The sequence below is a fragment of the Aulonocara sp. 'chitande type north' Nkhata Bay genome, linkage group LG11 (assembly GCF_057382095.1).
Source record: "Aulonocara sp. 'chitande type north' Nkhata Bay isolate Kocher_YH1m ecotype deep benthic linkage group LG11, A_spYH_male_GT1.1, whole genome shotgun sequence".
Classification (NCBI taxonomy): domain Eukaryota; kingdom Metazoa; phylum Chordata; class Actinopteri; order Cichliformes; family Cichlidae; genus Aulonocara; species Aulonocara sp. 'chitande type north' Nkhata Bay.
The window spans coordinates 29,026,389-29,049,630 of NC_141354.1; the positions used below are offsets into that span (position 1 = coordinate 29,026,389).

Consider the following 23,242-nt stretch of genomic DNA (forward strand, 5'->3'; position numbering starts at 1 on the left):
GAAAATAATCAGCAATTTGTGCATTCATGACTGGCTGTTATACTGGTAGCTTAACTGTAGCATTTGTAGCTGAGGGCTTCCGCTTCCGGGTAACAAGGAAATTACGTCATTCATGTAGATTACTGATTATTAACTCAAACTTTTGAAAAAAGTCAACATTTCAAGCTACTTTTCTCAAAATTTCAAATTAATAAGTCAAAATTTTGAGAAAGATAACTCGAAATTTAGAGTTTTGGATACTTTTTTTTTTTTTTAGTGGCAGAAACGGGCTTCCATACTCCTCTGACCTCTGGCATCAATAAGGGATTTCAAACTAGAGAACTGCTGCTCACTGGATGTCTTTTTTTTTTCCAGTCCATTCAGAGATGATTGTGTGGGAAAATCCCAGAAGATCTACATTTTCTTTAACACTAAGATCTTTCTGTCATTCAACGTTTATAAGATATTGCTTACGGTCTGTTCTATACACCTTGATTTGTAGCTTCATCTGCTTTTAATACCACTTTTAATTAAGACGGGCAGATGCTCAATTCCTTAAACATCTTTAATAACACCACTGTTTCTCACTCATTACCTGACCGTTTCCTCTCTGACTTACAGTTTTGATCAAGTGACAATGATATTAAAACTCTCTGATCCATAGAAAAGTAGGCTTTTCATTCATTTTGCCCTTAGAGTTTGACCAGCCTGTGAAGTGTAGAAAATAATTTTTCTGCCGTATTTTGATGATCAGTTTCATCTTAACCAGGTCATCTTGACCACATCTACAAGCCGAAATACACTGAATCGCAGGTGTGTGATTGCCTGATTAGATATGGCGGCGCGTGAACAACGCGAGGCTCAGTGTCTCTCCAGAATCTGCTATTTAGCGGTTTTTTATCACAGGAGGAATGCTGACCCACATCCACCCATCCACATTAAGGGGACGGCTGTGGAGCGTGTGAGCAGCTTCAAGTTCCTGGGAGTCCACATCTCCGAGGATCTCACCTGGACGACCAACTGCTCCAAGCTGGTCAAGAAGGCTCACCAGCGCCTCTTCTTCTTGAGGACTCTGAGGAAGAACCACCTGTCCTCAGACATCCTGGTGAACTTCTATCGCTGCACCATCGAGAGCATCCTGACCAACTGTATAACAGTCTGGTACGGGAACTGCTCTGCCTCGGACTGGAAGGCGTTGCAGAGGGTCGTGAAAACTGCCCAGCGCATCGCCGGAGCACCACTTCCTGCCATAAAAGACATCTACAGGAAGCGGTGTCTGAAAAGGGCTGGGAAAATCATCAAAGACCCCAGTCACCCATCACATGGACTCTTCACCCTCCTGCCCTCTGGGAGGCGCCACAGGAGCCTCCGGACTAAGACCACCAGGTACCGGAACAGCTTCTTCCCCACAGCTGTCAGACTCCTGAACTCTGCCTCCTGACATCTGACCCACGTTAAACTCATGGACTGAACATACACACACCCACAATGGACAACTGTACCCTCAAACACAATAATAACATGGACTGAACCACCACTCACAACCACTAGCACTTTATATAGCCTCTGTAGAAACTATCTACACCCTCACTTATCTTAACTGCACTACTGTATAGCTCTGTGTAAATAATCATTCTGTACATTCGATAATCTTTAATCCTACAACTGTTTACAACTTGCATAGTTCCCATTTCTGTATAGCTGTATATCCCAGATTCTGTAAAGTTATTTATTTCATATTCTGTATAGTTTTTCATATTTATATCCTGTTCATATCCTGTACATAGCTTGTACTCACTACAGCCTGTACATACTTATAGTTATAGAATATTCACAACATACTTCATACTGTGTACATTATAACATACCATAATAGACCCATTTCTGTAATATACTCACATATCTATATTATTGCTAATATATATTGTAATATATCTATATCACTAAAGCACTTCTGGATGGATGCAAACTGCATTTCGTTGCCCTGTTCCTGTGCATGTGCAATGACAATAAAGTTGAATTCTATTCTATTCTATTCTATTTACATTAATGAGCAGGTGTGCCTAATAAAGTGTCTGGTGAGTGTAAATAAAGCAATAGAATGATTCGGGAAACTAAAAACAGTTTTGGGGCAGTATGCTGGTGATCTTACCGTAGATGCTTTGGAGCACAGAGCTCTTACTCTGTGTTGGCTTAGCAGGTTGAGCTCGGATTTCCACCTTCTTCCTGTTATGGGTGTAGTTTGAATGTCTGGACTCCACCTCTTCATGGGCTTTTACCTCCCTCCGTCTGCGTGCACAAAACCTGCAAACACACATCCACACAAACACATGCACGCAGTTCTATAAAAATCATCTCTAACAGCGTTCAAAGCTTTAAAAGCTGGCAAGTCCTCGCACTAATTCTCACTAAGCATAAACAAAGTAAACAGTTTACTCAAGGAAATTAATAGGCAACATATACACAATATAACTGTGAAGCTGAGGAGAAACAGAGGGCCTCCTGCAGTGGACTGGCATCCACTAAGAGAAACGCAGTGTGTGCAAGACAGAGAGAAAAGCAACGAGAGGCTTCTGGTAGCTATTAGAGCAGCCCGGCTGAACTTTTAGCCTCTTGTTAAAATACTATGAAACTTCTAGATTACAGCCTTTATGTCCTACGTCTTCTTGTCTCAACCCTCTCCCACGCTCTCCCCCCCACTGCTCCACTGTTCATGGCATCCAGACTAAAGACGGGGGCGGGAAAGTATTCACAAGGGGGCACATGTGGGTGCCACATGGCACTGCCCCAAAATTTTGAATGCTAAATGCGGTCTGAATCGCTTCAAAAAAATTCATTTGTCCCAGCATCGATCAAGCATTTAAATAACAGTTTTTAAGATTATCTGCAATGTGTGTATTGAATGTTGTGATAGGCCCCTTTTTAAAATCTATTTATTAATTTCTCTTTTCTTTTAATGTTTACTGACTCTTAGTGAAGGCAGCTTCTGTGACGGCACTTGAGTCCACAAAAAATTTCCCTAAGGTGACAATAAAGTGTGCCTTATGATATCATACTGCGCTGCCAATCTCCCCCAACCCTCCTGGTACAAACACAAACACGATCAAGGAGAAAAATGTAAACTCGCCTTCTCCAGGCACGCTGGATGATGCGTGCAGCCTCGTTCCTCCTCCTGCGATGCTCCTTGTTGTACTCCCTGTGTGCACGTGTTGACATTGGTGCGTGTGCGGCAGATTGAGCCTTTCTTGGGGGGCTTTTGTGATCTACAGATGAACTCCTTCTTAATGAGGCTGAGCGAGTTTGGTCTTTGGTTGTGGCCTTCTCTGAAGTACGCGCCTTATGTCGTCTGTGTTTTTGTGGAGAGGTGTGGGCATTGGTAATTGCCCGGGCAGTCTGCACGCTCATGTGAGCATTACTCTTTTTTAGAGGCATGCAGTCTCTTCTACCGGCCTCAGTTTGGTCCACAGAGGAAACCGCTGTGGAAGGACTGGGTGAGTTTGACAAAAGTCGTTCCCTGAATTTGGGCATGGAGGGAGGTGTGGGTCTGAAGCCGGAAGGGGAGAGAAGTTCTGTCAGCCTTGTGGTCTGCAGAGCATCGGGGGAAGCATCACTGCTCACATGACTGCAGCCCAAAGCTTCAGGACAATCATGCGGTTCAGCTTCTTTACCTCTTCTAGAGGACCTGCTTTTGTGAACTGGTTGGAGTGGAGTTGAAATTAAAAAATAAAGATCATGTAAATGAATAAAACACCACTGTCTGTACTGTTTAGTCAAGATGAATGCATTTGCTCAATTAAAAGTTCATTTTAAACACCTAAAAAGTGTTTAAAATTAGTGTTTAAAAGTACACCTCTGTGCAATATCAATTTAAAGTCAATGATTCAAAATGCATTATTTCACAGAGTTAAATACTCCAGACTAAACTGACTATACAGGCTGCTGACCAACTAAATTGAGTCCACCTCTGATTTCTAGTTAGTTAATTGCATGAATGAGTTTATGAAATTAGCTTTGAAGACTGGAACTTCTCTCATTTTGGATCTGATGTGCTGTGCATATCTGTATATTTGCATCATGATTATACAAAATAATTTTTTTAGTGAAATTAAAAAATCTGATTGTCATCAAAAAGATGGTAAAGGACACGGGAAGATAAGTGAGCCACTAAAAATCAGCAAAGACTGAGCTGCAGCTGCAGAAAAGAACAGAACGAGCCACAAGATCACTAATCAGAAGTGTGGTGTAGTGGTTGTCCACAGACAGCGTGCTACTGCACAGCTTTGAAAGTAATTCAGACACAAGGGAGTCAAAGCTTTGTTGACAGCTTGGACAGTGTAAAGGACTGTCTACGATGGAGTCCAGCAAGTTCACTGCAAACCTGAGCGGGAAACTCAAAGGCAGTGGTTTGATGATATCAGACTCCATGATGGCAACAAGTATTACAGAAAATTATCAAAACAAATGAGCCAAATATTCCTGCATCACAAAGATCCAAAGCACACTGGCAGAATCGGTGTAAAGTAAAGTAAAAACTGGCCAAATGTGTTGCATGGCTTGAATCTAACAGAACACATTTGAGGTATGAAGGTGAAAAGCAGAAGAGCACAATCCTTTCCGCAAAGACCAGCTGAAAAAACCGTCCCAGGAGAATGGCAGAATATATCCTCAAATAAGTATGCAACAGTGACATCCATCATTCTGAAGAGGATTCAGTGTCTCATCAAAAAGAAAGGCAGACTTACAAAGTACTGATAAAACACTTTTACTGACTTCTGTTGCAGTGTGGTTTATATTTTTATCTATCTATCCATCCATCCATCCATCCACTGACGCTTATCCTTTTTTAGGGTCGCGGGGGGTGCTGGAGCCTATCCCAGCTGTCCTAGGGTGAGAGGCAGAGTACACCCTGGACAGGTTGCCAGTCCGTCGCAGGGCTAACACATAGACAGAGACAACCATTCGCACTCACATTCACTCCCGCATTCACACCTTGTTTGTTTTTTTTAACAGGGTAAAATAAAGACAAGGGATGTGATTATGGTTAGTTATTAAAGCGATATTGCACAGGCGTGTCCTCACTTGTAAGCGCATTAACACTTACACTTCAGACTAAATTTGAGGATTTCTGTATTTTTGTACCTCTGTGTCTCTCCTCTTTGCTCTTAGTGCGTTCAGCTTTGGATGATTTCTTTGTTTCCACAGACGAATCATTCAAGGATAAGTCCTCTATAATGCTCACTAAGGACAGCTTTTCTTGCTCTGCTTTCACGGGTGAAACCCTCCGTTTCTCTGCTGTGGCCCCTGAAACTTGCTGCACGGCTTCTCTCTTCCGCTGTTCCTCTTCTCGCTTTCTAAACACAAAGAAAACCAGGCAAAAAATGCAAAAGAAACCTCGTCATTTGGTACAGGCAGTATTGTAGGTTTCTGGTTATTTTCTAACTCTGGACCTTTTTTTAAGAACATTCCTGGACGTCTTCTATACAGCTTGAATATAATCTGATAAGGATATTAGCTTATCATTAGTAATATGTGGAAAAAAAGCTTTGCTTAAAAGGCATGTCTAAATAAAACTGCCTGCTTGGATTACCATAAAAACCTGAAGTCAATGTGCCCTCTGAAAACAAATTTACTTGTCAAAAGTGTTGTTTAAGAGAATAAAGATGAGACTGGTGAGCAAATGGCAGAAGAAGAACGAGTCGGAAGAGGCAGACAGAGAGGAGACGTATGTGTGTGCTGGGCTGACAGAAAGAAAGATAGATATGGAGAGAGTGTGACTGCTTCAAAGGCAAAGTAAATGTAATTTGCGAGACACAGTGTGAGACAAACAGAGGGATGTCAGTGAGTAACTTCTAATGAATATAAACACCATGAAGCCATGTAATCGGTGATTACAGCTTAAGTGTGTGGTGGTTCTGGGTTTGTCTGGGCAACCAAATGTTAACCAAACCAAATGTGTTAATGTTCACTAAATAATATTTTCAATTCAATTCAGTCAGACACCTGTTTATATTGTAGGGTAAAGACCCTACAATGTTAGAGAGAGAAGTCTGATGAGCCCCTATGAGTAAGGACTCGGCGACGGAGGGGAGGAAAAACTTCCTTTCCTCTGAGTTTGAGGTGAAGCTCACTCGGATTTTAACTCATCCAAGAGTTTTAGGAGATCGACCTATGATGTCAATTTGAAAATCTTATGTCACCTCATTCTCGATTTATCATATTCATAAACTTGGGTGTCCCTCAGCTTTTCACAGAAATGCAACAGAGGTATGCAGATGCATGCTCCATGTATCCTTAACATATACCTATGGGGCTTGATATTTCAGATTGATTATATGAGTAGAAAGATTCAAGAAGCTAACATGGGAAAAATATGTAAGTACACTCACTGCAGCATTCTGGATCATCCTTTCAGGGTGTTTTAGGACAGCCCGATAATAATACATTCCAATAGTAAAGCCTGTATGTTTAATATGCGCACTGAAGGACATATCTTGGTCAAAAATAACTCCAAGATTCCTCAAAGTGTTATTGCAAGGCAAGATTATACCATCCAGTGAAGAGGTCAGATCTTTATGTCTTTAAGACATGCTTGTAGTTTAACTAGTTGCTGTGTGTCACCTGGCTTCATAGACAAATATAGCTGGGTATCATCTGCATAGCAATGAAAATATATGTAATGTTTTCTCATAATGCTTTCTAAGGGAAATAATATAAACAGTATTGGTCCCAGCACAGGACCCTGTGGAACTCCCTCAATAACCTTTGCGTTTGAAGAAGACTCCCCATCTACATGAACAAATTTGAGTCCGTCAGACAGATATGATTGAAACCCCTGCAGTGTATTTCTTTAATACTGTGTATTCTAACCCATGTATACAATATTGTGGTCAACAGTGTCAAATGCTGCACTGAAACCTAGCAGAACAAGCACAGACATGAGTCCACTGTCAGATGCCATAAGGAGATCACTGCTAGGCTCTGTTAACGCTGGTTAATAAAAGCTAGTTATGCCAATTCCTTCACTTTACCATTATACCTATAACTCTGGCATGACCCTATATGTGTCTCTCACTTGGCTGCATCCTTGCGCAGTTGCTCGTGTCGCATGAGGAGCTGCTTTCTCTCCCTGAAGGCCTTGCGGACAGTGTAGCCCTTGTAGACCGCCTGGATTGAGGCGGCAGCGATGTCCTGGATAGCTGCTATGGACAGAGCACCATGCTCCAGCATGAACTGAGTCACCTCACTGTGCCCCCCCAGCAGAGCATAGTCCAGAGGGGTGTACCTGCACAGCATAAACAGTGTGATTCATACATCTATTTTCCTACTTTTTAAGCTTCACCTCGGCTGCTTTCATTGTGGTCTCAGTTCTCACCTCTCCTCACTGTGCTCCATTTGATTGGGAAAGGCATTGTAGCCCAGCAGCAGTTTCACAGCGTCAAGGTAGCCATTGTTACATGACCAGTGGAGAGCGGTCCGGCCCTGGACCCCCATAAAGAAAAAAACAGCATTAACGTTGTATGTTTAAACCTTACAAAAAAAAGTCAGACATGAAAGTGTATTCAAGCAAATACAGGCAATTTCTTACCTCCTTGTCCTGTATATTAGGATCAGCGTGGTTCTCCATGAGAACAGCCATGCAGGTGATGTAACCACCGTAAGCTGCGCACTGCAGTGGAGTCCTTCCTGCATGATCCTGCAAAAAGTTTACATAGCAGATCAGAAGTTTTGGAGCTACGACATAGACAGCTTTGAAGTTCACAATGATCAGCCATATGCTTTACGCTGGACACGAGAATCCAAACTGTTTTTGGTCGTTAATGAGGACAAAATCCAAAATTCATGTTCAGTATGTAACTAGGAAGTCACTCGGTGCTGTATTAGATTATCCATAACAATGTTGTTTTATGATTATTAACCAGAGATAGTTTCTGTTGCTCTAAAGAACGGAACACACAGGTGAAACACTACCAAATGAAAGCAGTTTAAATGAAATAGAAGTAACTGTAACAAAAATTTATGACTAAATGTTTCCAATTGACCATGACAATTTAATATGACACACTACTGCAGCAGCACGTTGGCTTTGGTTAAACTTTATTGCATTTTGCTGCAGGGCTGAGGTAGAGGGTGAGTGGTCACGCTTCATATTAAAGAAAAAAACATCCTTTCATCCCCTCTCCTGCTCTAGTATGTTCACTGTAACCTTTTATTAACCTGTAATTTTAAACTGAATTTGGACGATTTAATCCTAATGGTTACTTTATCAGTTATAGTTATCTAGTGTGTGAAGGAGGCTATCAGTAGGCTGAAACAAAATGAACCTATCAGACAAAAACTTTAGTAGAAGCCAAATCAGAAACCTGGTACATTCTTAAAAAGAATGGTGTAGTGGTTAACATATAAATTAGACACCTGAAGGGTCGCTGGTTAGATTGCAGTCGGAGACAAAAATCCCTTTTGGGGTTGTGTCAGGAAGGGCATCTGGTGTTCCACTCTACCAAATCAAACTTGCAGAGATACCCATTTTGGCATGGCTGCCATGTTGTGAAACACCAAAAGGACTAAAAACTAAAACTAGAGTGTGTGATGAGGATTATTTCCAGGATTAAGAAAAACAACTTTACACCACCTATCTGAATCAAGAACACACTTGACGAGGTAGGAGTATCACTTTCCAAGTCCACAATTGAAAGACACCCTTTATGAATATGAAGACAGAGGGTGTACAACAAGGTGCAAACCATTGGTTACACTCACGAACAAGAAGGTCCGATTACACTTTGCAAGAAAACTATCTAAAAGAGCCAAAACAGGTCTGGAAGAATTCTAGGATGGATGAAAGCAAGATGAACTTGTACTAGAATGATGTGAAGAGAAAAGCCTGGAAAAAGAGAGAAACAACTCATGATCTAAAGCATACCACATCATCTGTCAAACATGGCAGAGGCAATATTATGGTATGGGCATGTATGATCCAGAGGAACTGGGTCACTAGTGTTCATTGATGATCTGGCTGCTGATAGAAGTTGCAGGATGAACAGTAGAGTGTACTCTTTGCTTAGATTCAGCCAAATGCTGTCAACAGATCAGACACACTTCACACTGCAAATGGATAATGACCCAGTTATTTAATGGAGAGACTGACAAACAAGCAGCACATCTGGTGGATCATCATAGGAGAGGAAACACAACATGTCTATGGCTTCTTTTGTTTGTTTTTAAGCCTTTAAATAGTCTTACCCCACCCTAACTAAGCTCTTACATGTGCACTCACCATGCTGGTTGCTCAGGTCAGCTGATCAGCTGCTCCTAGATAATGCGAGGGCACAGCAAAAGCTCAGAGGGAACAGATCTTTTGCTGTGGCAGCACCTAAGTTGTGGAATTCGCTGCCACTGCATATTAGACAGGCTTCTGCACTGCCCATTTTAAGTCACTTCTTAAAACCTACCTCTTTTCACTTTCCACAGTGTGAGAGGTGATTTTCATTGTTTTAATTGTTTTTGTATAAATGGTTTTGTATATTTATTCTGTTCTTAAGCACTTTAGTCAGCACTTGCTGTTTCAAATCTCTTTATAAATAAGACAGCTTAGCTTAGCTAGGCTTCTATACTTTAGACGCCCGTTGCCTGCAAATGATTTTAATCCAAGTATTAAAAACAACTACTCCCTTAGTGAAATATGTTTATGCATACCTGTACATTGGGACTTATCCCATTCTCCATCAGTATCTGACAGACTTCAGCGTTCCCTCCTAGAGCTGCCCAGTGTAGAGCAGTGTGACCATCTACGTCCACCAGGTCAACACGTGCAGAACCTTTATTCAAAACATTCGCATGACTACAAAGACCACAGGAAAACTGAAAAAGGAAATAAGACTTTCCCGAAATTACTGAGAAAGTGTAACTAACATATGTTAATGAACACTCACCTTTGATCAGTGTTAGTATGACATCTCTGTGTCCCATCTCACAGGCACGAAACAGTGGTGTGTGTTTCATGACATCCAGAGAGTCAACCATTGCGCCCTTCTCCAAAAGCAGCTTCACTGTGCTCTCATGGCCTGACAGGGAGGCCGCATGGAGCGCTGTTTAAACACACACACACACACATGCACATGATAAAACATGATGTCCTGAATCACTCCTCAGGTCTGTCCCTTCTTTTTCTCCACATCACTCCTTTGACTGATGCTCCTGTTTGGGCTGTGGCTAAAGCCTGGTCAGTGAAGGGTTAAACAGGGGGAGACATTTAATGAGGAGTGGTGCACTTAATCCTCCTTGTGGAAATCCCACCTTGCCCTCACTCCAGTCCCCAGACAGTACAGACTGGAGTCAAGTGCATGGAAGTGATTCGGTCATTTACACTGCCCTTCACACTGTCTAATTAGCATGATTCAACCGTTGCATGTAATTCATGCATAAACAATGACCGTCGAGCAGAGGGGCTATCGCCATGGAGATTATAGGTTCAAATAGCCCCGGGGGGTCAAAGCGTGGCGGGAAGTCGTGTGCGCCAGCATGTATGTGTGTTTGTCAAAGGACAGTGCTGGCAGTAGTGCGTGTCTGTGACGAGCTCACATTAATTTTGCTCACAGTATCACTTCCCTCTCTCCTGTGATCTCACTGCCTCTTTTGCACTTTTGGGGGAATCCCCTGTGACATCATCATCCCAACTTTAAAACAAGCAACCAGTAAGGACAAAGGTATGTATGTATGTGTACATAGAGCATTAAGACCAGGGAAATTATGTCATCATTCCCTCGAAGCACACAGAGGACAGGGGAAGTGGGCCAAAGCAGTTCGGAGGAGCTTTAGTTCCTCCTCTGGTTTGTCAAGTCCTCACCAGTGCCACCGTACTTGTCTGCCATGTTGATGTCAATGTTTGGGGTGAGGGCCAGCATGGTGCGAATGACATCGTCACTGCCCTTCCCAGCAGCCCACATGAACGCTGTTCTCCCCTCTAGATCGGGCTCGTCTTTCACCGACGGATGGGACAGGAATACGCCAACTGTCTCCTTCATGCACACAGAAAGAAAAACGCAGGTTATTTGTGTTGTTTTTTGGACCAAGGTGAAGATACTGAAACATAATTACAACAAACTAACAAGATGAAGATCTGGTTTATTATTCTGCTGTAATTTAAAACAGGCGTTTGAATAATCAAGCGTTTAAACTGTCTGGTGTAGGACTTTCAAATATCAGTAACACTTGTAAGAGTCTAAGTTAAATAGTTTCTCATTTATAAGACTTTTTGTCAATTTTCCATTAAGGGGACCTTGAAGACCTTGGTGGATATAAGCCAGATTTCAATGGATTGTTAACATAAGCCCACTCTACACCCCTACAAAGTTTTATTGGAATTATTTCAAAACTTTTTGAGACATCGTGTTTACAGACAGCACGACAGGAAAACACTACCAAAACACAACCTCCTTGGCGGAGGTAACAATATGTGAGTCAGTGACTCACAGCATTGTTGCTTTGTGCCCCATAGTGCAGAGGTGTTGCCCCTTGGCTGTCTGAGGGAATAGTGCCTGATGTGTTCCTCTCCAGCAGCAGGTGGACAATTTTCGCATGGCCTGAAAAAGACACGTTTTTCATCAGAGGGACATGCTGGGAAACAAGGATGTGAAGCGCCAGGACGACAGCTCAACCACACCATCTTACAGATGCAGCGTGTGTTTTTGTTTGTACAGTTAACGTGACACTAAAGAAATAAACAGGTCGCTATCACACATGCTGTCACCCAGAAGTTTGGAGTCATTTTTGATGTAAATAAAGGCTATTCTGAGCGACAAATATATGAAAATACGTCACAAACCAGCAAAAAATTGCTTGTATGACGACTGTTTAATGATGTTTTCAGTTGTGCCCCTGTGAGATGTCTTATTTTAAACCACAGACGTGGTTTTGCACCTCGGCCTCCCACTTCTCTTTCTGTTCTGGTTAAAGCCAATTTTGCACACTTTTGAGACTACTGAGTAGTTCCCACTTTTCTATGAAATCATTTGTTTGTTTGCTTTAACTGGTTTTTAAGTACAAGACTCAGTTTCTCAGAACTTGTATATTGTGAAGTTTCTGAAGGAATTTTATTTTATTTTCTGTGTGACTATGATCAAACCCATCTAGGATGATTTGCCACACGCCCAAATAGGCACATTTTTTCCTTTTTTTAAAAACAGCACATTTGCTATCTGCTGTGTTAACTTAATCGATTCAAGTCTCACTGGAACAGGGTGGTTGCTGAAATGTGCGTCTGTATTCCTTCCACAGACATTCAGTTAAAAATGACTTATGATTAATGACAGTATTAATCTTTGATGGTCACTTATAACATTTCTGATCTAAAAAGCACTTCAAACTTTTGAGTGAAAGTGTAAGATAACTGGAAGTGTTCACACAATAGGACTAAATAAATAGAACTGCTGGAGGAACCAGAGAAAAAGTCAGGGTGTTGCCTTCACACCACACATTTTAATGCCATTTTATCTGATCCATTCTTCTTCTTTTGGCTGCTCTCACTAGTAGTCATGAAATCTGACCATGTCTCTGTCACACCAACCCTCTACAGGTCCTACCTTTCCTACATCCATGGACCTCCTATGAGTACTTCCTCCTCTTCCTCCTGTCTGTGAGCTCCAGCGTCAACAACCTCTGTCCAGTATACCGACTATCCCTCCACTGCATATGTCCAAATCATCTTAGCCTTGCCTCTCTAACTTTGTCTCCTAAACATGTGACCCCAGCTGTCCCTCTGATGTTCTCATTTCTAATCTTGTCCATCCTTGCAACTCCCAATGAAAATCTTAAATTCTGCCACCTGCAGCTCGGCTTTGTGTCAGTGCCACCATCTCCAAACCATACATCATTGCAGGTCTCACTACCATCTGCACTCTTGTTGCTGTCCTTCTGTCAAAAATCACCCCTCATACTCATAACACCCACTCCACCCTATCCCTACACTCTTCTTTACCTCTCTTGTGCACTGTCTTTTGCTTTGGATTCGGATTGACCCCAGGTATTTCACCTCATCCATCTCCACTACCTCTACTCCTGTATCTTTACCTTTCCACCTGTCTCCCTCTCATTCACACACATGTATTCTGTCTCGCTTCAAGCATCTTTCATTCCTCTTCTCTCCAGAGCATACCTCCACCCTTTTACCTATTTTTCACCTGCTCCCTGTTCTCACTACAGTGTCATCTGCAAACACTGAAATGGAGTAAATGGACACTTCTGCCTAACCTCATTTGCAAACCTGCCCATCACCAAAGTGGCTGAGAGACTGAAACCTAAGCTGCTAGAAAGGAAAAAATGTGGATTCTAAATTCGACTGGTAGTTTAGCTTTTAAGGATATAATTTCTAAAAAGCCTGAAATTCTTGCAGGTTCTTGTAATAATAAACTGCATATAAGATGTGTGTCAACTCACCCAGCAAAGCAGCCCAGTGCAGCGGTGTTCTGAAGAGGTTATCATAAGCTGTTACATTACAGCCCTCATAAGACGTCAGCACCTCCACTACTGCCTCGTTGCCATCAGCAACGGCAAAGTGAAGGGGCGTCCGACCCTCATAGTCCTGCCAGTTCAGCAGGGACTCAGTGGGTGCTGCTTCCTTTACACAAACACAGACAGTAACAAGAAAAGATGCAAACATGCAGGTTTGATGTGTGAGGATGGGAAATGAAGACAAATGAATTTGTGATCGTGTGTGTGGATATGGCGTGTACCAGTATACAGCGGACAGTTTCTGTGGCACTGGGCTCCTGACTGTGTGCAGCCCAGTGCAGGGGGATCTTGCCTTCACTGTCTGGGATGCCGATGTTGGAGTCGTGCTTGATCAGAAGGCGAACGTGTTCTGGTCGGTTATAAAAAGCCGACCAGTGAAGAGCAGTTTGCTGTCGACAGAATGACGATAAAAGATGACACAAAGATTTGTCAATGGTGCTAAAATTAAAATGGGCAGTCGTAAGACTGGGTTTGAGGTTTCCACTTCAAAAAAAAAATCACTACACTATGATACAGCCAGGAAATATGAGGGAACGTGCTACACAAAGCTCATATTGAAGATCCACCAGTGAGCTGAGATTTAAACCTAGATGCCGACAACTGAGCTATTCTGAGATTTGCTGAAACCACTGTCATCTGACACGATGATGCATATTGGATTATTACAAAACTAACTACTGATGTCAGATACACATCAGGTTGAGCAGACAGAGAACACTGTGTGTTTGTGGTTTTATCAGCAAGAACACAGGACAAAGCTACAGCTTGTTAAGCTTTTCACTGAACGTGTTTATGTATGTATGACTTAATGTGTGTATGACTTAAAACCGCCGCTGCATCTACCAAATGGCTTTGAGTGAGTCTGTTTGAAGGTTAATGGCTTGACGCCCTGGCTGGCTGTTTTGTGACTGAGAACAGTTATAAAGACAGATGGATATTTACGCACTCTACTCCACTACCTTATTCTTGTCCTGTGTGTCAACCTCTCCAGGTCCAATATGTTTGAGGAGCAGGGCGAGCGCTTTAGGTGAGGGGTGTCTGGTGGCCAGGTGGAGTGGGGTCATTTCCTCTAAATCTTTCTGCAGCCAGTTAGCACGCCTGGACAGCAGCAGCTTCAGGAAACGCACGTTCCCCTGCAGCAACCAAGAGGGACAAACTGTGCTGATAAGAAGCTCAGAAATCGCCAATTCTCCTCAACATTAGTCATGAACCAGCAACAATGACACACACACTCCCACACACACACACACACACACTCCCCGGGCTTTTAGCCATGTCTGGTTCAATCCACAGGTCATCCATCTTCGTTCCCTCCTCCTGCCTCACTCCTCAGTGTGTGTGATGAGCTGTTAAACAGTAAACAGCAGCACTCTGCCTGCCATCCCCTCCTCATCATCGTCATCATCTTTATACTCACTTTTTTGGTCTTTCACCAGCAGGCCACTGGGTGCAACAGTGGCCACACAGCAGCAGTGCGAGGGTGAACATGTGTGAGGGTGTTTAGTATCGTTCTGTGACCACAAAGCCACAGACTGACAGATCTATCTCGTGTGTGAGCATGCATCTAGACTCTAAGAGAGTGTGTGTGTGTTCCTGTCCTCCTATTCTCAGTCCAATTAGATCAGTAATCCCTTGCCTCTCTCGCTGTCTCAGCCACTTATTGATCAGATGTCAAAGAGACAGGGCTTCCCATCACTAGCATCCCCCAACATACACACACTCCCCATCTACGAGACAGATCCTAGTAACCTATTACCTTCCCTCTCCCTTCAGTGATATGATGATCCTGTATCAGTACACTCTAATAAAAGAAGCTGCCAATAAATAACAGAGAGGTAAAGAGATATTATTAGCACCACATCCCCGTTGTTCTCATCACTCTGGAGGTTTTGTCATTAACTCTTTGTCTTCATTGTCCCTAAGTGTGTAGATTGAACTCAAAAGAACATCAAGCCCCTCCTCTTTCACACGTTTGTGTGTCTAAAATGCTGTGAAACAGCAGAAATACTCCATGCAGAATAATTCTTCATGTACAAGCATGTGCATAGGAAGCTCATAGCTACACTGCTTGTGTCTGAGGCCCATAAATCAGGTCATATTATCTTCAATAAGCCCTAAGGCAGGGGTGCCCAATCCCGGTCCTCGAGAGCTACCGTCCTGCAGCTTTTAGATGCATCCTTGTTCCCACACACCTGAATCAAATGAATGGCTTGTTATCAGGCCTTTGCCAAACATGATGGCATGCTGAAGAGATCAAACCATTTGATTCAGCTGTGTTGGAGTAGGGATGCATCTAAAAGCTGCAGGATAGTAGCTCTTGAGGACCGGGATTGGGCACCCCTGCCCTAAGGCCATAATTACAGCCACTAGGGGGCACTGGCTTCCCATTGGAGCTGACAGACTGTCAAAATTTCTCTGTTATTTAACTTCTATGAGATCACACCTTGGGTTCATATTCATTTCACTTTAATAAATCTATCCAATTATGGCCTTTGCGAATGAATTTTGTCAGGATAATGACATAAAAAGGGCCGACATACGTAACTGATGACATTAGTGTGCTTTATGTGTGTGCTCCAGTGTTCACCTGCACATCTGCGAATGCCCGTACCTTCTGTGCAGCAAGGTGCAAAGCGGTTCGCTGGCTGAGGTCGGTCTTGTTGACCGATGCTCCGGCTTTCAGCAGAATCTCTGCGCAGTCCAGACGGTCAGCCAGCACGCAGTACATCAAAGGGGTCCGGCCGAACTGGTCCTCACGGTCCTTCAGCAAGGGCTCTGCTACATGTGGACACACATGAAGCACAACAGAAGGTTTAAGTCAGAGGTTAAGACCCCAATAGAGACCACGATTTTGGTGAAAATCCACAGAATTCATTCTTGTAAGTTCTTGTACTTAAAGAGAAAAAACTATTTATTTGGAGCTGCTAAGAGTCACAAGGAAGCACTTTAGCACTCATAACCTGCATCCTCATATTTGCCCTCTTATATTCTTTTACTGCACATTTCTAATTTATGCCACATGCCATGACTCGTGTGACTTCATGAACCTAAGATGTGCTGCTTACCGGTGATGAGTTTGAGGAGAGCGCTTCTGTCTCCGTTGACAGCTGCTGCATGAACCTGCGAGCCCAGAGAGGCAGGTCCCGGGCTGGACGTCGCTGAGGCCTGCAACACAAACAGATGGAAGGTCACAACTGGAGCTGCAGCAACACATATACACACACACAGTTTAACAAAGTGACATTAAACTGAGTCTAGACAGTTTCCTTTGCATTCACTTGACTCAAAGCACACCCTCATTACTGGACACACTCACAATTAAGTGCTTCATGTTCAGTATAATATCATATTGTGTGACAAATAAATATATTCTAAATAAAACTGCGTTTCTCGAGATCAGAGAATATAGACACAGTTTTTCTGTATACTAAGCAAACAGTGATTGAGCCATTCAGGAGGCCATTACTATGTTACACACGGATCGTCTTGCGGGCAGATAATAAACACCTGAAGCTCCACAAGCAGTCGATCGTACAGCAAAATGCGTACAGCCGATAACAAAATCAGGGAGCTAATGTGAGCTGGCAGTAGGGACTGCGAGTGTGTGTGTGTGTGTGTGTGTGTGTGTGTGTGTGTGTGTGTGTGTGTGTGTGTGTGCTCCCGCTGAGGGGGTTAAATCTCTTCCTGGCCCCACTTAACCAGAGCGCAGTGAAAGCTGGGTAACGTGCAGACAGGAAGCAGCTGGGGAGGGGGAGACCCTGTGTGAGCGTGTAAGAGGGGGGTCTCTCTTCATGTCTTATTCATGTCTCATTAATACTGCAGCATGCCTTGCCGTGTTTATATCTGTGTGTGTGTGTGTGAGCGCGCATGCATGTGTGAGTTTGTGTGTTCGGTTTGGAGATGTGGGACAAGCCCTGCGGAGCGCAGCACAGAAATCAATTATTGCCCTTAAACACATAAATGCTGGAGGTACAAACTGATGCCACAATCAGAGTTTTCTCCGAGACGTTTTCATTAACTCCCAGATCTGATGCTACCCAAAACTGACCATCTAAAGAGACTTCATGCCGATACAGCAGAGGGGAGTTACTGATAAGTGTTAAGCATTCGCAGCTTTAAAAACACTTCTAAACTTTTGGTCGGGGAGGTGAGGGAACACTGCGGTGTCTTCCATCCATCGTTTCTCATCCCCCTCTTCCTCCCCCTAGTCACCTCGTAAAGAGAGCTCCCGTAGACACTGCGTGCAGCACGGCAATTACCCATCATGCTCCTGCTTTCTCACGCACTGCCAAGTAGTGGCAGAGACTTAATACAAGTTCGTTACAACATTTACTGCGAGGTAAGGCTATGTGTGAGATCAAGCGGGTGGTGGTGGTAGTAGTGGGGGAGCGGCACCTTGAAGGTGTGTGTTAGTGTGTCAGCGTGTGTGTTTGGCACATGTGCCATGTCATGGGAAGTGATTTTCCGTGAGAGAGAGTTTTTACACGAGCTTTACCAAAATCAACCACAAACGTCTCTAATTTAAAGTCATTACCCCAGTCAGTAATGCAGATGGAAATGCTCACTCAGACACTCACAGAGTCTGCAAATATTTAACTTAATGCACGCACAAACAGCAGATATTCCAGAGCTGCACAAACAAGTAATACAATTTTATTATTATGATTTCTTTTATACAAAAAAAAGAGATGATCACAAGACCTCCTTTAAGTCGTGCACTCAAGCCAAACTTCTTTCCTTCTGTCCATTAATTTTTATCCTTTTCTACACTTCTCAAGTCTATTTGAAAGCCCCCAGCAGTCAGACTAAAATATGAATTGATTTATGAATAATATTAGATGCAGGAAAATAAATAAATAAATAAACAAAAGTTATAATTTGGCCAAACAGCAACATGAGGGACACGAGTCAATATCTGAATCTATGCGAGGGACATTCATATCACCAAGAGTGGGCAATTAGAGTTTTATGAGGACCTGAGTGTTTTGGAAACACCTACAGTGCATCCAAATTTGGCTAAAAAGGCTTTTGCAATGCAGCGTCTGAAACTAGACAAAGGAGGGTGTAAACACAACACAAGGTCCTGTTGAGAGGTTTGGAGTGGTCTCATTTAGCCATTCATACGCGTTCCTCAGGGAGCACTCCGCTTGTTAATATGAAGACAATAACTCAGAGTAAACCATTGATCATGGACTGAGGTCCAGACCAAGTGATTGTGCATCTGTATGAGTATTGATTCATGCTGATGCTGACATTATTTAGTCTTTATTCATATTCTGCCTCATATAACTGCAGAGATTTTAACAAAGAATCTAGACACTCCGACGAAACCTTTCAGAAACACGACAGGAGTGCTGCAAACATACGCGCTGCTGCCTCCTGACAGACACACACTCACTGAAAGTAACGCTTCAATTGATGCCGTTGAGACAAACAGGTAAAAAAGTGTGTGTGTGTGTGCTTCTCTACTTGTCTGTCACTGTGAAGGTGTCTGCTTTTGATAGGCGACATGACTAGGGCATGCTGGGTTAGCAATGGGGGACAGAGCCTGAGCCTGTGGCCTTTATTTCATTTCTAGAGCACGCACACACACACGCAAACATTTTTATTACCGTTTATACAGTTAGAGCAGAGAGCCCTTAGCTTCTTAGCCATCACGGGGTTATTATGGGTTCCTACATGCATGTATCTGATAGAAGAGAGAAGCTTCAGGGGTCGGTTCCTCGATTTTTTTTGACTGACAGGTATAGATGTTGGAGGAAGGATAATATCAGCCCTTAAGGATCCCCAATCTGTAAAGCCCTATTTCTTGGGGACTTCCTGTTTCCCTAAGGACCAATGAGCTGGCTCCCTCAGCTGGGGGCCGAGCCCTTGGGCACAGCGGGGCCAATCAGCAGGAGGGAAGCAGGCTGAGTGACACATAGATCTGCTAATTTACATCATTACCACAGTGCATCCTGACAAATGAGCCCCTAGGGTGTGAGCCAATCACCTGGGAGAGTAATGCAATTAGGTGGGACCACAGCTGTCAATCTCACAGCCACGGGGGTCAGGTAGTGACGCCTGTGGCTAAAACACCCCTGCCTGACTGCCGTTCACTCAGACACACACCAGCGATACACACACACACACACACACACATATGGTATATGTATAGAGATTAGTGATGCAGATATGAAGTGTAGGATGGAAAGGCGTGTGTGTGGGCAGAGGCACATTAGAGCCTGGCTCTCTATCTTCCTCCTGAGATACTCAGAAAGCACAGAATGTGTGTGTGTGTGTGCGCACAACTGCTTAAGGGACACAGAGATTGGCTTGTGCCCTCTGAGAACTTACACCTGAGCCTAAGTGCGTGCATATCTGCATACATCAGGGTGTATTTTTGTGCGTGTTTACATTCGCCCATGTGTTTTCATCCACTGGGAAACAGTGTTGTTATGCTCCGTGCAAAGACTACGACAACAAAAGGGGGAGAAAGAGGGCGGGAACTGGTGCAGCCCTGAATTTGACTGCTGCTAGTGAAGCTTATCTTAGTGTCATTAGGTGTTGTGATATCACACTAAGTCGATAGGGTTCTGCCCAGCTTGTGATTGGTTTGTTGTGTGTGTGTGTGTGCACATTTGTGGGCTGATCAATTCTGTCTTGAGTGGCAGACTGTCAACATTTTCACTTAGCCTCTTTTTAGCTTCAAAGAGAAGAAGAAGAAGAAGAAGAAGAAGAAGGGATGAAACAACAACAATAACAAAAAAAACAACAACAGACAAGTTCTCTAACACTACCAGCAGAGTCCCCATAACCTTGTCTCTGTAGTTCAGCCACTGCTTGAGACACTCTGAGAGTTAGAGGAGCTGTGTGTTTTGTGTCATCCCATTATATCACTAATGAGCCACCCTCGGGAGGGAGGGCAGAGAGACAGTAAGGCAGACAGAAATAGAGAGATGAAGAAAAAAGATAGAGGAGAGAATGAGAAGGCAGTGTAGGGAGGGCAGAGACACCAGCTTGGGGACTTTTTCCTCTTCTCCCCACCATCCTCTTTTCCCCACACCTCTGAGTCTAATTGGACTAAAACTGTGATCTAATTAAATGTCCAATTAAAGTGCAGAGAGCAATGTGCCCACCGGCGAATCAGAGTAGAGGGACATAATCAGCTGGAAAAACAAACAAAAAAATCAATGGGAGCAATGCGAAATGGAAAAAAGATGGAGAAAGCAGAAAAGGGAGGCGAGGGCAAAACAGAAAGCAGATGGACAGAGGAAATCAGATCGGTGTGAGAGTGTGCTGCATTACTCTGCAGCTAGTGTGACGACAAATTACATTGTCAGATGAGGACGCTGAAAAGGGTTAACATGTTCACTGGGGTTTCCCTGCATGTAAAAAATTTTGGCACCCAGAAAATGAGGGTTAGGTCTTTCCACCAAAGGACATTCACCAGAACTGTTATAAAAATACTTAAGATTGAACCTTTTTTTTTTTTAAAAAGAGGAAAAAACGGTGAGATCATTTACAAAGCTATATATATACATATATATATTTTTAAGAAATGCAGACTTCTGTTAAGACAATGTGGAGCATTCCCACTTTGAGCCTGGAAACACCCTGACACGCTGTATGTTATTAGTCATCTCGTACCCTTATTTTCCATGCCTCACAACATCACAGCAAGCTGAGATGAACAACATCACATGACACCATGACATTATTTAACAAAAACTAAGCCAAAACACAGAAGCAATGTGTGAAGTACACACAGTCATTCAATAGCTTACTGAACCCCCGTTAAAACCAACCTGAAGCAGTCATTTTCTGTGTGACTTCATCTGTCTCTCACATCGTTGTCGAGGAATTTCGACCTACTCTTCTTTACAGTGTTGCTTCAGTTCATTGAGGTTCGTAGGCATTTGTTTATGTACAGCTCATTTAATATCTCATCACAGCATTTGAATCAGGCTGAAGCCTGGACTTAAACTTGGTTATTGCAACACCTCATTCTTTTTCTTTTCAGTCATTCTGTTGTAGATTCGGTGTGATTGGGATTAATTTTCTGTTGCATGACCCAGTTTTGTCAAAAGGATGGCCTATATACAGAGGAGTTCACGGTCAACTCAATGAGTGCAAAGTCCCCAGGTCCTGTGGCTGCAAAACAAAACCAAATCATCACCTTTTCACCACCGAGCTTGACAGTTGGTATGAGGTGTTTGTGCTGATGTGCTGTATTTGGTTTTCATTGTACATTATGGTCAAACATCTCCACTTTGGTCTTGCTGTATGTCAAGCACATTGTTCCAGAAGTCTTGTGGTCTGTTCAGATGCAGCTTTGTAAACCTAAGCTGTGTAGTAGCTCAGTTTTTTCTTCAGTCTTTCTGTCATGAACGTTAACATTTAACATGCAAACTGAGGCCTGGAGATTCTCAGATGCACCTCTTGGGTCTTTTGCAGTTTCATTGAGCATTGCACAGTCTGACCTTGGGTGAATTTCCTGGGACGTCCAATCCTGGAAAGATTGGCAACTACCTTGAATGCTTTCCACTTGTGAATAATCTTCCTCATGGTAGAATGAGGAACTTGAAAATGTTTTGAAATGGCTTTATAAGCCTTCCCAGCAAGCCGCCAAAACATCTGCTTTTATAAAGGTGCTCACCATTACCGATGATGAGTAAAACAAGTGGATTTGATTAGCAGCACCTGGATGCTAATCAACCTCTTAACTCCTATGGAAACAATACTTTACTTACTGTGTACTTACTTCTCCACACACAGATTCTGCTTTTTGGCTTAGTTTTTGTTAAATAAATAATGACAGTTTAACATATCTGGTGTTGATTATGATTTTTTTATGTTCTGATATGTACAACTCTAGAAATGAGAGAGGGTATACTTTCTTTTTTGTGACTGTATGCAAAACATAATTAAAGTTCAACAGCAAAGTTTTTCACAAAAATAAGTAGTTGCAACACCCAAATTATTTATATATTGTGGCGGACCACCATACATACCTCCACAATATATTCATTTTTCCTATGTCCTTCTGTTCAGTAGTATTTAGTTAATTGACCAATATTCAACTTTTACATCATTACCTCTTCTCAATGAGTAATTTTATATAAATAACATATAATATTTTTGCTAAATTAAAATAACAGTAAAAGTTGTTTGCTCTTCAAAACTTTGATCCAACTTTAATTCACATTATTAATCATCTATGAGCAAACACAGTAAAGACAGTTTATCAAAGGATTTTTCATACCTCATAACTACATATATATACATAAAATGTGCACTGACACCCAAAGGATATGGAGCTCCTCCCTCTCTTTATCACTGAGAAATCCTCCCCACTCCATCTGCGAGTTGCTCGCATACTGTGAGCCCCCTATGGACAGCTTTAGCCCATAAAATATTAATGCTGGGATTCAATTCAACATTCCAGCTTAATCTCCTTAACAATTAGGTTGCTGCTGCACACACACACAATTAGCTTTGTTACACACGGTCTTGACTCTAGAGAGAGATTTAAAGACCGGGAGTTCAGCTGAGACACTAAAGACATTACCAATAGAAAAATAAACTTCAGGGATTTATACATCAAATTAGACCTGGTTAACTGCACTAAGTGCACCGGAGTCTTACCATATCTGCGTTAAGGGGGACACTTCAGCAGATGTTTCCCAGTTCAGAGCATCCTCAGTGGGTGTGAATGTGCATCCAGGTCCCCTACCTGTCCTGATCCTGACTCCTGCCAGGGCAGAGAAAGAGGCTC

General features: G+C 42.8%; 1 protein-coding gene across 2 annotated transcripts in view; it reads right to left on the reverse strand.

The window, feature by feature from the left end:
* invs (inversin) overlaps positions 1 to 23,242 on the reverse strand; it is a 39,269-nt gene that overhangs the window by 15,045 nt on the left and 982 nt on the right. Inside the window, exons 2-17 of one of the 2 annotated variants that reach the window (XM_086311876.1) lie at positions 23,113 to 23,218; positions 16,551 to 16,650; positions 16,097 to 16,263; positions 14,445 to 14,618; positions 13,707 to 13,874; positions 13,411 to 13,591; positions 11,449 to 11,558; positions 10,823 to 10,994; positions 9,909 to 10,064; positions 9,673 to 9,794; positions 7,565 to 7,672; positions 7,352 to 7,458; positions 7,052 to 7,261; positions 5,119 to 5,330; positions 3,107 to 3,674; positions 2,132 to 2,283 (exon numbers count right to left, since the gene is read on the reverse strand). In XM_086311876.1, the coding sequence (XP_086168002.1) occupies positions 2,132 to 2,283; positions 3,107 to 3,674; positions 5,119 to 5,330; positions 7,052 to 7,261; positions 7,352 to 7,458; positions 7,565 to 7,672; positions 9,673 to 9,794; positions 9,909 to 10,064; positions 10,823 to 10,994; positions 11,449 to 11,558; positions 13,411 to 13,591; positions 13,707 to 13,874; positions 14,445 to 14,618; positions 16,097 to 16,263; positions 16,551 to 16,650; positions 23,113 to 23,115 (2,710 nt within the window). In that variant the 5' untranslated portion in view covers positions 23,116 to 23,218. Of the gene's footprint in view, positions 1 to 2,131; positions 2,284 to 3,106; positions 3,675 to 3,793; positions 4,969 to 5,118; positions 5,331 to 7,051; positions 7,262 to 7,351; positions 7,459 to 7,564; positions 7,673 to 9,672; positions 9,795 to 9,908; positions 10,065 to 10,822; positions 10,995 to 11,448; positions 11,559 to 13,410; positions 13,592 to 13,706; positions 13,875 to 14,444; positions 14,619 to 16,096; positions 16,264 to 16,550; positions 16,651 to 23,112; positions 23,219 to 23,242 lie in introns of those variants that run through there. The other variant, XM_086311877.1, reaches the window with a different exon arrangement.